The following is a 13,576-nucleotide window of genomic DNA, read 5'->3' as shown; positions in this document are numbered from 1 at the left end:
TCCTACTGAAGGCAGGTTGGGTTGAAAGACCATTTATTTATTTATTTATTTATTTATTTATTAATTAATTAATAAATAAATGCTCTTTCAACCTGACCTGCCTTTGGTCAGATGTTTAAAATATAAAATGTACGCACCGCCCTGACTGAAGGCAGGTTTAGTTAAATAGCTGTGAGAGAGCCATGAATAGAGAGACAGTAGCTGGGAAAGAAAATCTTCCTTTTTTTTTGGTAAAGGAAAACCAAGAGATCTGTAGGAATCCTTATGTCTTTTTTCACAAGATACGGAGGGTTACGTTCAGGTTTTCTAGTCAGCGTCTGAAATTCAGTTCTCTTTACCCGTATAAATGCACCAAAGCTGCGAATATTTCTCTAGACAGGAACAGTAAGAAGAGTTACAGCCAAAAAAAAAAGTTATCTCCTACAGACCTTGAAGTTCTGGAAAGATGAGAAATTCTGATCATTTGGATGTATTGCATCATTGTGTTTCCATATTTTTAGCAGCCTGTTGTCTTCATATTTAGGCTGATTAAAAAGAGTACAGTGAATGCTGCCTAACTTTTTATTTTATTTTAGACATGCAACTTTTCAGACTTGCCTTTCATTTAAAGGTCTTAAGAGCCTTGGGTCCAGTTTGCAGGCCTGATAATGTAAAATATGCAAAGAGGGGCTTAAGCAGTCTGGCACATAGTGTAGTAAGCTATGTCTAATCAGTTGTGTTTTGAAGTAATGAATAACACTTTCATTACATGGAAACTAGGGATATTTTTGGCAAATAAAAGTATACATGGCCATTTCTTTTTATAATGGGAAACAAGTTGGGTATGACATTGGAGATCTCTCTCATGGCTGTTTGGAAGGAAAGAGGAAAGTACTGACAAAAAGATTCAAGTGGGTGCACGTTTCCTGTACTTAAAAATAAGTTAAAATTCATATCAGGTTTTGTTTGAGCGTATAAGCAATGAAAAGTACCATTTCGTTTTAATGAATACATCTGCATTTTTGGCAAGCTAACTCTTGCTGACATGCATCCAGCTGCCGAGCAGAACAGGAAAATTATAGCATCATGCTCAAGTGACTGCATGGTCCAAAGGAGTGACCATAATTTTGGGAGTATCAGCCTCTCAACTTGTGGTCAAATGTTTAAATTTGCAGCAGAATCCATATGTAGCCACAGACTTTGCTTTGCTTTTTTCATTTCCATGTTTCCATATGTGTAAAATGAGAAGAATGCTTCCTGCCTGTATGTGTGTTGCAACTTGTATAGTATGTTTACAGTGTGTTCAACATGTCGGTGTCTGTTTCCCTTTGAGACCTGAAGCTTGTCCGACTTCTTCTCTCCCAGCTATACCATTTACTGGACCAATTGTATCACAAAGAAATCCTTGCCTGTTCAACATACAGACTGTGTGCTTAATGTTAGGAACTAGAGCAAAACATGAATATAGGAAGTGTGACTGTACAGAGAAATTCCCTGTAGTTTTACAATACATGATGCCATTGCCAAACTCTATAATATCTGCTGTGTTTTCAAGTACAGGTTTAAAACCAGTTGCCCTTACACAGTTAAATGTCATCGAGTATAATTAAAACGCTTTTTAAAGCTTGAGTTCTGTATTGCTGGTCAAGGGAGAAAACTTCTTTCATTGCCCTTCATCTACTTCTTGTGCAACAAAATGCATGTTAATAAACTTCACCTTACCCTATTTTAGGTTATATCATTCATGTATATGTTACATCTGTCAAGGAGTTTGGGATCACAATGGCTTGCTCAAACTCCACGTGTGGTTCTGGGGATACATTTTAAGCAGTGGAATGCAGTCAAGACTGGACATGAACCAAATATCTGTAACTGTGATAGAGGTGGTTTTTTTACACTGCAGGGAACATTTCCTTCATTATATTTTATAAAATAACTAATAAATTGTTACAGACTGCCATATACCCCAGCTTGGGCCTTAATTCTTACATGCATAACCCCTGTTGGAATCCTTGGAACTTTTTCTAGATGTCTAAGAAAATTTCAGGTAATTCACAAACTGTAGTTTAAGGGAAGGTGTAGTTGTGATTGGGAGAAGAGAATGTGGAAAGTTAGTGTGTGAAGTAGCTGGTGTAATAACATGGAGATGCTCTGCTTGTTCACCAGTTGGTTACCCAGGAGCCAAATTTTCAGACTGGCTTGTGCGTCTAATATTGTGTGCTTAATATTACGTTGTCTAGTACCTCATGTTTGGGTATGTGCAGCTGTGTGTAAAAATAAAAAAAAAAATGAACAAAACCCCAATATTGAGTTTATGCACTTTATCCTTGAATACAAATTGCTTTGTTCCTTTCTTCTTTGTTGCTAGGGCTGGAGACTCAGGTGATGTGACGGTATCAGTTGCATTTCCAGTTCAGTGCACATAACTGGCTTTCAGTTTTGCTCAAATAGTTTTTATTACAGGCATGTACCGACGAGCAAGAGGCTGGGACCTGAAACAAGGTTCTCTTTCCTGGGTTTGTCAGTTTTGATGAGATGCTTGAGGAAAATAATCTGTCATTGCCCAGGGAGGTCTTTTGAGATCTTGGAGTAAAAAGCTCTGTATAAAGTGTCTTGGTAGCATGGGTGTGGATCCAAGTACCTTTCAGCTGAGCCATGGATTCGGATGCGTGCCTTTCATTAACTTCAATGGAAGGTATTTACATTTTCTAGATTACTCTGAAAACGTCAATCTCTGTTTATAAGAACTGAGTTGGTTTACTAAACTTAAGGTTTAAGTCTTAGAAGAAAAAATCTGTGAACCTAAGTAAGAACCACTTTAATTCCTTTTTTTTTTTTTAAGGAAAAAGCTTTCCAGTCCCAATTCACTGGCACTATAGTAAATTGTTAATTTGAAATGCAGAGGACCAAAAAACACCATTATTTTATTTATTTTTTGTTTAATTTAACGAGTTCGAATAATCCAAATTACAGTATTACAGTACCCTGTATTTGTTCTCTACAGTACCTGTATAATCTTTCCAATAGTTTCTTAAAGAAAGCTAACTGTGGTCTGCTTGACTGTCATATTGTTGGTCATAGACAAATCTGTTGATATTCTTCCACCCCAGCCTTCGTTAATCCCTCATCCATGGCAGCAGGAGCACGGTCTTTCAGCACAAAATCGAGGATTGTGAGCACCGTATATGCCTCCTTCCATAGTGCACATGCTTGTTCATGTACTGTGGGGCAGAGTTGTACTGCTACCCAGTGTATCCGCAGGTGATGGATAGTGAGATGACCTTCAGGGAAGGTTAGCTGTGAAATAAGCAGGGGTAAATCTGACTAATAAGCAGTCATGGACCGAGCAGCAGCAGCACCACTGGATGTGGTGAGGACAGCAGATGGCAATGGTTTCCCTCCTGAAAAACCAAGTATATCTATTGGCAGTGTTGTGACATGTTGAGTACAGGTCGCTACTATAATAAACCTGCCCAGCCCCCGGCTATGGATCTACAAGTTCTCAACAGTGGAGCAGGCGGAAGAAAATTTTGGAATCTCAACAATTGTGAAGGTGGATGCGGGCAGCAGCAGAACAAGTTCGCCAGTTGTTTTGGTCTCCTTGGCATTGGATCAATGTCCTGGAAATCAGTGAAGCAATTTGTTTTTCCCTGGAGCTCATCCCAGTCAGGATCATCTTGCTCAAATTCAATTTGTTTGGTAGCCTTGGTCCCAAAGCTGCCCTCCACAAAGCAGTTCGTGATGACATAGGGCAGAACTTTATCCCATGCCATGACGTTTCTCATAGCATCAGACGTTCCATTTCTGCAGATCTCTTGCATTCCTAGAAGCCTCCTGCAGCAGATAACGTGCCAGTTGTTTCTGGTATGCCATCCTAATGTGGTGTATAATTCCCTGATCTGGGGGCTGCATGTGGCTCATAGCACGTGCTGGGAAAGGGCACACCACACATGCTTCAGGCCTAATCCTTCCCAATTGTGGGGCACACAGTTATCAATTAGTACAGGTACATTTGAAATTCGGCGTGCCATTGCTCAAATTGGAACAGCAACCCTCGAAACAACTTATTTGCTATCTCTGTATTTGCTGGCCTTGTACAAGCACAGCAAGTGTTTCACCCCTTTTATACGCTGGGGAATTTCGAACTTTCCCACCACTAGTGGCTGTAGTTTCTCAGTACCATCGGTGTTGCAGCGGAACAGTACAGCGAGCCCTTCCTTTCTTCTTTTCCTCCCACCACAACATGTTTCTCTCAAGTGCCAATGCCCTATCAGGCTACACTTTTTTTTTTTTTTTTTTTTTTTTTTATAAGCTATCCTTCAGCATGTATTCATCCAATATTGCCTTCATGCTTTCATGCCAATTTTGTGCAGCCACAACACTGATGGAATATACTTCACCACTTCATCACTTTCACAAGTGAAAGGGTGTTGTGACAATGCTGTACTCTCCGGAGCCAACTATTACAACACTGAAACTCAATTCCTAGCTTCAACACAATTTCATCTGCTCATTCTTTAACTGGCAGCCTAGATATTGGGTGGTTGTTCTCCCTTATCACAAAACCACTTGGACAGTTCTCTTTCTAAATCTGAATGCTTTGTGCCTCAGATTCTTTTCTTTGTCCTAGTTTCCTGTCCTTCCATTACCATCTCCTTTATAGAATCCCAGTTCTTCAAATGGGTCGAAAGTGTAGGAGGAAAACCATATTCTTTAGCCATTTCTGTTCTGGATTTCACTTTCTTATCTACTTCATATCACTTTCAGCTTCTGGAAAATTGTACTTCCTTTTGGTTGCCATGATGGTCACGCCTGCTGGACTTGCACACGACTCCAAGCAGTAGGTATGTGCAGTGCTAGTAACGTAGAATTACCAACACGTTATCAAGCAGTGGTGGGGACTTGCTATGCACAGCATGCATGGCCATGTGCTAGGGAAGATCTGTAATAACTCCATCTCTGCAGACTCGCATTGCAGTGTTATCTATACTGTATTGCTTTTGAAGTAAACGAGTTTCGATGGGTTTATAGACCAGGAAGTGTCTTCAAATTTCAGAGTAACTATTTTGAATTATCTGCATCATGAGGCGTACAAAAACTTATCCTTTCAGCTGGGAAGTGACAATAGCTTTGAGGTATCCAACACTTTGAACTGTTAGATAATCTAATTAACAAGTTTTTTACTGTAGTGACTTTCAAAATTTTGTTCTGCAAACACATTTGAGCTGCAAAGCACAAAGAAACATTTGAAGTCCTCAGATTTAAACTTAGACATGGTCCAACAAAATCTCATTTAATTTCCTTCAAAGAAGGAAGGGGGAGGGGGTTGTACAAAATTTAAATCTCTTCCAAGCTTATGATTTTGTTTCATCAAATTTTAAATCCATGTTGAAATCTTAAAAAAAACAAGTGTTATAGTCTTGGTTACAAAGATGGTGATATAGTATGTTTTATAGTATTTTTACTTAATAATATACTTGTATTTTAAAAATAGTATGCTTTATTTTTTATGAAAGTGAAAATTAGAGAGAAATCATGAATAGCCCATTTCAGGTCAGTGGTATGACATACGACGAATAAGTAGTCTGTAGTTTAGAAAACAACTGGAAGTGAAAAGGTCTTGGAAAGCTTTATTGGAAACAACTGTTGTTTTAAGGGAGGGTCCTGGAAATAGATGCTGCTAAGCAGGTTTACCATCCTGCAAACTCTTGGGATGCGTGTGCATGTATCCACTGAAACAGCTTCTTTCCTACATCTAGCGGAAGGATTTGGAACAAAAGCTGTGGAGTAATAGTCCGCATTTCTCGCTCACATGCACAACTGCTGTTGCCTTGCAGGGAATGTGAAATCAGCTGTAAGTGGAAAACATCATATGGCTGTTTTAATTGCTTCCAGTAATATTCTTGGTGGCTTTTTTTTTTTTACAAGATTTTCATTCGGAAAGCAAGCCAAGCATTTTTGCATCAGTGGAAAATCTGTGTATTTTGTATGTGGAAATGTTTTTAATGGAAACTCACTGACACTCCATTTAAAACCCTTCTGACTGATACTGAAGCCAGTGTGCAACCTGTGCTATGATAACAGATTTGTAGTTGATCAAAATGCCAGCTTGTAAAACGTCCATATTAAACAGTTGTTTTAGGCATGATTGACTAAGTTTTCTACTTGATTAACTTTCAGGAATGCACATTAGGGAAATGGGAATGTACTTCAAAACAGTGTATTTCTTTAACCCTTTAGAGCAGGAATTGGACTTTTGGTTTAAATCCTATTAGTGTCTGTAAATCCATCATGAGTACTAGCAAAACGAGTCTCATTCTCTGCATATAAAATAAAGAAGTTGATATCAGACTTCTGTCTGGTGATTTCCAGGTGCCTGCAAAAAAGTGAGGAAGGAGGTGTGTGAGGGATGCATGTTAATGTATTAAAAATCCTGTTGCCTGTCTATGTTTTTGTTTTCTCAGAGAAAAATAGATTTTTAGCTGCAATATTTGTAGGCTGTTAAAGAGAGTTTCCGTTTCTATAAAACACCAACATTATCTTTAAGCCAGAAATTAACCAACTGAACATGATTGGGCTTGAAAAATAGGAAATAAGTGAAAGGACTATTTTTTTAAAAAATTGTTTTTTTTCAGCCCTTTTTGTTTTTGGTCCCTCTCCCCCTTCTCATAGTTTCACAGTTGGTCGGGTTGGAAGGGACCTGAGCAGATCATCAAGTCTGACCCCCTGCCATGGGCAGGAAAGGATGCTGAGGTCAAATGACCCTGGCTAGGTGATTGTCTAGCTTCCTTTTGAAGACCCCCAGGGTAGGGGCCAGCACCACTTCCCTTGGAAGTTGGTTCCAGCTCCTAGCCGCCCTGACCGTGAAGTAGCGCCTCCTGATGTCTAGCCTGAACCTACTCTCCATCAACTTATGACCATTATTCCTCATTACTCCTGGTAGCGCTCGGGGGAACATTGCATGCTGGTCCCCCTTGGCCAGTTTGTAGTCGGCCACCAGATCACCCCTCAGCCTTCTCTTGTGGAGGCTGAACAGGTTCAGGTCCCGGAGCCTCTCCTCGTAGGGCCTGTCCTGCTGCCCCTGATAATGTGAGTGACCCTCTTAATGCTGGCCACATCCCTCTTGAAGTGCGGCGCCCAGAACTGGACGTAGTGCTCCAGCTGCAGCCTGGCCAGTGCCGCATAGTGGGGGAGGATCACCTCCCTGGACCTGCTCGAGATGCATCTGTGGATGCATGACAAAGTGCGGTTGGCCTTCCTGACTGCCTCCCCACACTGCCCGCCCATGTTCATCTTGGAGTCAGTGATGACTCCAAGGTCCTTTTCTGCCTCTGCTCCTTCCTTCCCTGTTTGTTTTTGGTCCCTCCCTCCGTGCTTGTCGTGCACTTTTTTTTGGCTCTACATACATCTTGGAGCTTTTTGGCATTAGGTGAAGGGAGTGAGAAGCTGAAGTGACCTTGAAAATGAAAGTCGGAGTAACAGATTGATTTATAGTAGCTACATATATAATTTTTGTTTGTTTGTTTTTTGGAGGGGTAATAGCATTTTGGAAATCATACAGTATCTGTGCCAAGGCTGATAACAGCTGGCGGCCAGTTTGAACAGAGAGATTTTATATTGAATGGTGACTGTAAAGTAACAGCAAACTGGATATCCAGAGCTGGGAACGTCATGATGATGGTGGGAAAGAGGCATGTGGAAGTAGTATTATAAACTACTTACAAAGTAGCATTGCTGGCTAAGGAAACTTCATTTTTTTGGAATAAAATCAAATACTTCCCTAATACACGGTGAGCTGATCTGAACTGATTCCAAAATGATGAATATTGATTTCCAAAGGGTTAGAAGGGGAGGGCAGCAGAAACATTTTGAAACCTGCTGTCATCGGTTTCCAGCTTTTTGAAAAGTGTTCACAAAGTGAAATCTCTTGTTTGTTTTTAAAGTTGATAGCAAACAGTGTGGTATTAGATCAGAGGCGTTTGCCATCTTGAACTTCTGAGATCAACTGATAATCAACCTGCCAGTTTTAGAATTGATACAGATTTAAACAGCTCTGAAGTATCTAGCTATTTTGGATAAAATGACAGAAAACGTGCTAATCATAGGGCTCGCTATCTTGAGGAAAGCAAGGAAGTCTTCAAATGTTGTTGTATGTCTAAATCAATGTGATCTCATGTTCCTTTTTGTTAACTTCTCTTGGCCTTACGGTTAGTGGGAAATTCCCATCAGTAATATGTCAAGATTGCCCAAGACCTTTCTGTGAACTGAATTACTTTCTGAATACTCAGACTGGTGACAAACGTTCGTTTAAAGGTGTGATGGTCGCCAATCAGAGATGTGGGTTTTCCGGAAAATATTGAATTGGAAAATTTTCCAATGCCCTAAATAAGAGCGTGATCTGATTTTAGCATGTTTATTTGACTTACTTTTAGTAAACGCAACTGAAAAAGTACCCCCATGATAATTTTATGTTCCAATAAACAAGTATTTGAACTGAAAAATTAGATTAGGAAAACAATTTAAATACAGTGCACTTAATGTGGTTTAAATGTTATATTCAAACAAATTCAAAGCTTTATGTGGGAAGAAATTATTTTTATTGGAATATTTGTAAAAAAAAAAAAAAGTAAAGACAATACACAATAGCATGTACTTCCCTTACATTGTTTAAATTTTAGAAAAAAAAGGCACTGAAAACTGTCGAGACACTAATTTCAGCATACTCAAAGAACTGTGCATGACACGCCGTGCTTTGCTTTTGATTTTACCTGCACAGCCAACTAGGTGAATTTATAACTTGATTTTTGGTTTGGATTTTTATGTGAGTGTATTTACCCTTCTGTTTACAAATCAGTAAAACATATACATGCTCTCTCTCACATTTCCTAGGGATAATCACCTGAAAAACATTAATTACAACTCTTGAAACTTCCAGGCTTGCCTAATATTGTATTGGTATCCATTCATTGTTACTAATGAATTTTATAAAACAATGAAGTTTTAGAAATGGAAAAATTCCCACTGGAAAACTTTCTGCCCCACATTTGTCCCCAGTCCCAATGAATGCGCCTCTTTCCAAGCCACATATGCGTGGCAGAACACATGGTTTTGGGATCAGTAATTGCATGCTACTTGCTGGTGCAGGGGGAGCCCAGGATCATGGTGGCACCTCTCCAACTGCCAAATTTCCAGACCTATGGGGAGCCTCAGGCGCTGTATGCCAGATAGGGTGCCCAGTCCTAATGTGCAGGGCCAGCCAGGGGTGGTGCCAGGGCCCAGTCCTGGTGTGCAGGAGTCTGGGGGAGGGGGCAGTGCCAGGCCTCTGGTACTCGGTCTTGGTGTGCTGAAGTGAAAGGGGGTGGTTTCAGGCCCCTGCAGGCCAATTCTGGTGAGCAGGGGGTCATGCTGGGCCCCCAGAATCCAGTTGCAGCATACTTGGGCAGGAGAGGACTGTGCCAGCCCCATGGGGACTGATCCTGCAACAGGAGTGTGGAAGGGAGTAGTGCATGGAGCTCAATCGGACCCGTGGGCGAACCTCTCCTCACTCTGGCCCACGGTGCCAAAAGGTTGAGCACAGCTGGTCTGGGAAAATGCACGTCCCACTTGAGGTGTATAACTTGTGAATATTCATGGCCAAAACTGAGTATGGTAAAGGGGAAAATAAACATGTATGGGTTGACTTGGAAGTGATGCAAACCTAAATCTTCACTTGGGGTCACTGAAAATGATGGGTGTTTGGTGCTACAGTTCAGTGACTGTAGGAAGCCACAGCAAGGTGTCCTGCTTGTCCAGGAGAGCTCGTTATCTGGGAGTGGGATGTAGCTCACTGAAGAGTTTGGTAGGGAACCAAGAGTAAAGGAGCTCAAACGCCAGTTCCTAAATGCTGCTTTTTGTGGTCTTGAGTCAGTTTTAAAAAGGATGATATTCAACTTGTTAACTTTTCTTTGAAGTAAAATAAACTTCAAGTGGGGGGGGCGCGTGTGTGTGTCTCAGAAGTGGGGGTTGCTTTGGTGAATTCAGATCAAGTGACTATCCAGTTTTTGTTGGTTTGCAGCCTCATTCCTCTTTTTTTAAACACAATCCTGTTGCTATGGAAGAGTCCCACACAAACATGAGAAGCTGACAATGAGAATATACAGGTCTAGACAGGGCTTCCTTTCACAGAGTTAAATGAACTGAAATCATGCCATCTTTCAGTTGTTTTACTTCCTCATGATAATAGGAGGCGTAGAGACTTGATCAGGTGTGTCACTTGAGGATGTTGGCGTTTCTTTTGCCTGATCTCGCGTTCTAGAAAATGTTAAGAATTAGTGAGTTTGTAATAAAATACTGGGTGTGTCTACACATTCAGTAATGAGCTGTAATTACGATGCATTATGTTTAGCACTTGTAATAATAGGTAGTTAACTTAGTGTACTATAATCGGGGCTACTTCATAGTAGTGCTGTCCTACACTTTTTTGTGAAGCTAACGCACAGTAGACTAATTCTACTGCGCATTAGCATGGCAGGCAAAAACTTTGCTAATGTGCAGTAGAATTAGTCTACTGTGTATTTTAGCATCTCATGTAGACACACCCACTGTGTAGGAAGTATTTTGTGGCAGGCACCTGGAAGTAGTGGGAACATTTTAAAGAAAACCCTGAAAAAATTATTATTGGATGAGCACTGATTGTCCTTGCATTTACTTCTACTTTGCAAGATCCACTAAGGTTGAGTGTTACAATATTGATGTGACATGTTGCATGCTTATTAAGATGACAGCCTAGGTCAGGGCTTCCCCCACGCTTGAAACTTGATCTTCCCTTTCAAAGAATAAAGCCTACTGTGTGTTTAAAGGCCCACCCGAAGTAAATAGATACCCAGTTGGGAGTCAATTGAGTAAGTCTTCAAAATGTAGTAATGCTTCCCAGCTTTTAAGATGCTTTGAGCAACAAAACCATCACTGATGTTGTTTTATAGTCATTGCCATCATCTGAGCTAGCATCTGTAGAAATAAATGGAGCAGTTCATTTATCGGAGCTGGCGTTTCAGGTTTCCTTCTAGCTCCAGGTACATATAGCAGCATAGTTTGCTCGGGTCAAATTTTTTTTCAAGGGTTGTTTGTAAAACAAGCTAGAGATGCTTTTAAAGGAAAAATGAGACTTTTTTTGGAGTGCAACTGAAGCTCACCCTTCACTTTCTCACCAGGTAGTCCTTGGTGCGCTCCCACTTTGGGAAGCATTTGTCTAGTTGGATTGGCAGGAGGCTACTCAAATTGATGAAATACTTGAGGCAGAGCTGTACTGAGGGGAGGGAAGGGTGGAAACTTTACCAATCCTGAAAGAGTAAATATGAAACTTGAATTTCATATATGAAACTTGCATCTATTGTATGCAGCTGCATACTTTATATGTCAGGAGTACTGCACTGACTTATTTCTCCTCTTTCCAGAATATGGTATCAAGTTTTCGGGTATCTGAACTACAAGTGCTATTGGGCTTTGCAGGACGTAATAAGAGTGGACGGAAACATGACCTCCTGATGAGGGCACTGCACTTGCTGAAGAGTGGCTGCAGCCCAGCAGTTCAGCTTAAAATCCGAGAACTCTACAGGCGTCGGTACCCGAGGACAATTGAAAGTCTGACTGACTTGTCAGCACTGAAACCTTCAGTTTTCAACTTGGACAGTAGTTCTTCACCAGTAGAACCCGACTTGGCCGTTGCTGGAATCCATCCGCTACCTTCGACTTCGGTCACCCCTCAGTCCCCTTCATCGCCTGTTGGTTCTGTCCTCCTTCAAGACACTAAACCTCACTTTGAGATGCAGCAGCCGTCACCTCCAGCTCCACCTGTCCATCCTGACGTTCAGCTAAAAACCCTCCCTTTTTATGATGTGCTCGATGTTCTCATCAAACCTACAAGTTTGGGTAAGTGTTTAATTTTAAATTAAGCAACCCATATTACCGTTTTACAAATACTCATTTTAGCAGCCACTGTTTTCGTCATCACACCTGATCCATAAACACGCAAGCCTTACAATTGTTCACTTCTCGAGTCAGATGCTTGCAGAGAGACAAACGTTTCCACTTTGTAAAGGTGCGAAATTCTGCATGGCATTTTGTAAATTGTCGTAAGTGGCACTTCAGAAGCACTAATATACAATTTTTCTTCTGCCTCAAAAGATTAAATAAATTGCTTCCAACCTGACCTTTCTAACCAAATATTTCTTGTGATCATTATAATGGGCTGTGGGAAAAGAAGGGGTGACTTTTATCAGTTGGAAATGGATTTTGGAAAGTAACTTTTAATCCATGTGGAGAAGAACCAATTGTACTACAGAGTCAGGAGGAACGTCTTAAAATTGGCAAATTAACTTTCTGACAGAGAGGTTACAATTAAGTAGCTTTTGTGTACAGTGAAGGGTATGTCAAGTCTGTCCTTGTTCTAACATCACAACTAAAGCACATATAAAATGTTTGGCTTTACACAGTGGTGTACTGTGTACAAGTTGAATGCTGGTTGTGACTTGTTCACCTCCAACCTGTCATTGACATCAAGCACGAGTAATGTTGTGTGTTTAACTAAGACTTCAAATTATTTATCCCCCCTTAAATAGCCATTTTTTTTTATAGTGTGTTCATTATTATTTTTTTTTTTTTCAACGTTGATTCAACTTGTATCAGATTTTTATATCCTTGTTTCCACAGCTGTATGTTACCTTGCACTTGCTTGCAATCATCACTGTCTCTTTTCTTTCCTTCCCCTTCCTCATTCCCTAATACCTACCTTTTTGGTACATTCTCAAACAGCACGCAGTCTTTCTCTGCTCCCTGACCTCAATTTGGACTTTGTATGCCACAAGAGAAGCTGTTTTTTATACTGTGCCAACATGTCTTAATTTTAAGTGAAGGTAAATGCTTGTAGCCCAGCAGGAATAACTGCTTGTGTAATTCTTAAGTGCTGTATTTAATTGAGAAGGCTTGAAAAAAAAAATACTGTAAATGGATATAGAATCACTTTACCCAAAGATGTAAATACAGTCCACCTGTTTTATATACCAGCAGATCATGTTTTATTGGATTACTGTTAATCAGGTACTCTAAACCATTTCTTTCCAGTTGGTGGGAGTAACCTTGTTGTGCACACAATGTACCTATTTTCTGATTCCTCCACCCTCACCCCTTGCATTGCTGTCCCAAGTATGTTAGTCTTAGGTTAACTTCTTGAATGGTCTAGATCTTGATTTGCAGTACAGACACTTGCGGTAGAAGTAGCATTGTATTTATTCTGCCAGTTGTCACTGGCTGAACTCATCAGATGCAAGGCTTGCCATGACATTTCTGAAGTTAAAATATAAAATATTTATCTGTCCTTAGGGCTGTTTCTTTGTAGCCCGGTACAGATTTCCTGGAGTGAATTATATATTTTTAAGAGTGTACATTTTTTAATCCAGTTAAAAAACAAAAAAACAAACAAACAAACAAAAAACCCTTGGTTCATGTGTTTAGGAGGTATCGATTCATAAATGCAGCTGATCCACTTAACAGATAACGTTTTAAAATTATAAAACCAAACAGCAAAGTGCCCTGAAGTAATTACAATAGAAGTAGAGGTAAC

General features: G+C 40.3%; 1 protein-coding gene across 6 annotated transcripts in view; it reads left to right on the top strand.

The window, feature by feature from the left end:
- Positions 1–13,576, top strand: part of PIAS2 (protein inhibitor of activated STAT 2) — a 42,034-nt gene that overhangs the window by 3,057 nt on the left and 25,401 nt on the right. For all 6 annotated transcript variants that reach the window (XR_016441165.1, XR_016441164.1, XM_090037745.1 and 3 more), the window contains exon 2: positions 11,412–11,886. Coding sequence is in view for 4 of the 6 variants with exons in the window: in XM_090037745.1 (XP_089893871.1) it covers positions 11,412–11,886 (475 nt within the window). In the remaining 2 variants the exon portion in view is untranslated. The remainder of the gene's footprint in view (positions 1–11,411; positions 11,887–13,576) is intronic.

Source organism: Crocodylus siamensis, chromosome 3 (genome assembly GCF_052110815.1).
Source record: "Crocodylus siamensis isolate JL-2025a chromosome 3, ASM5211081v1, whole genome shotgun sequence".
NCBI classification, from domain to species: domain Eukaryota; kingdom Metazoa; phylum Chordata; order Crocodylia; family Crocodylidae; genus Crocodylus; species Crocodylus siamensis.
This window is presented reverse-complemented; position numbering and strand designations above follow the sequence as displayed.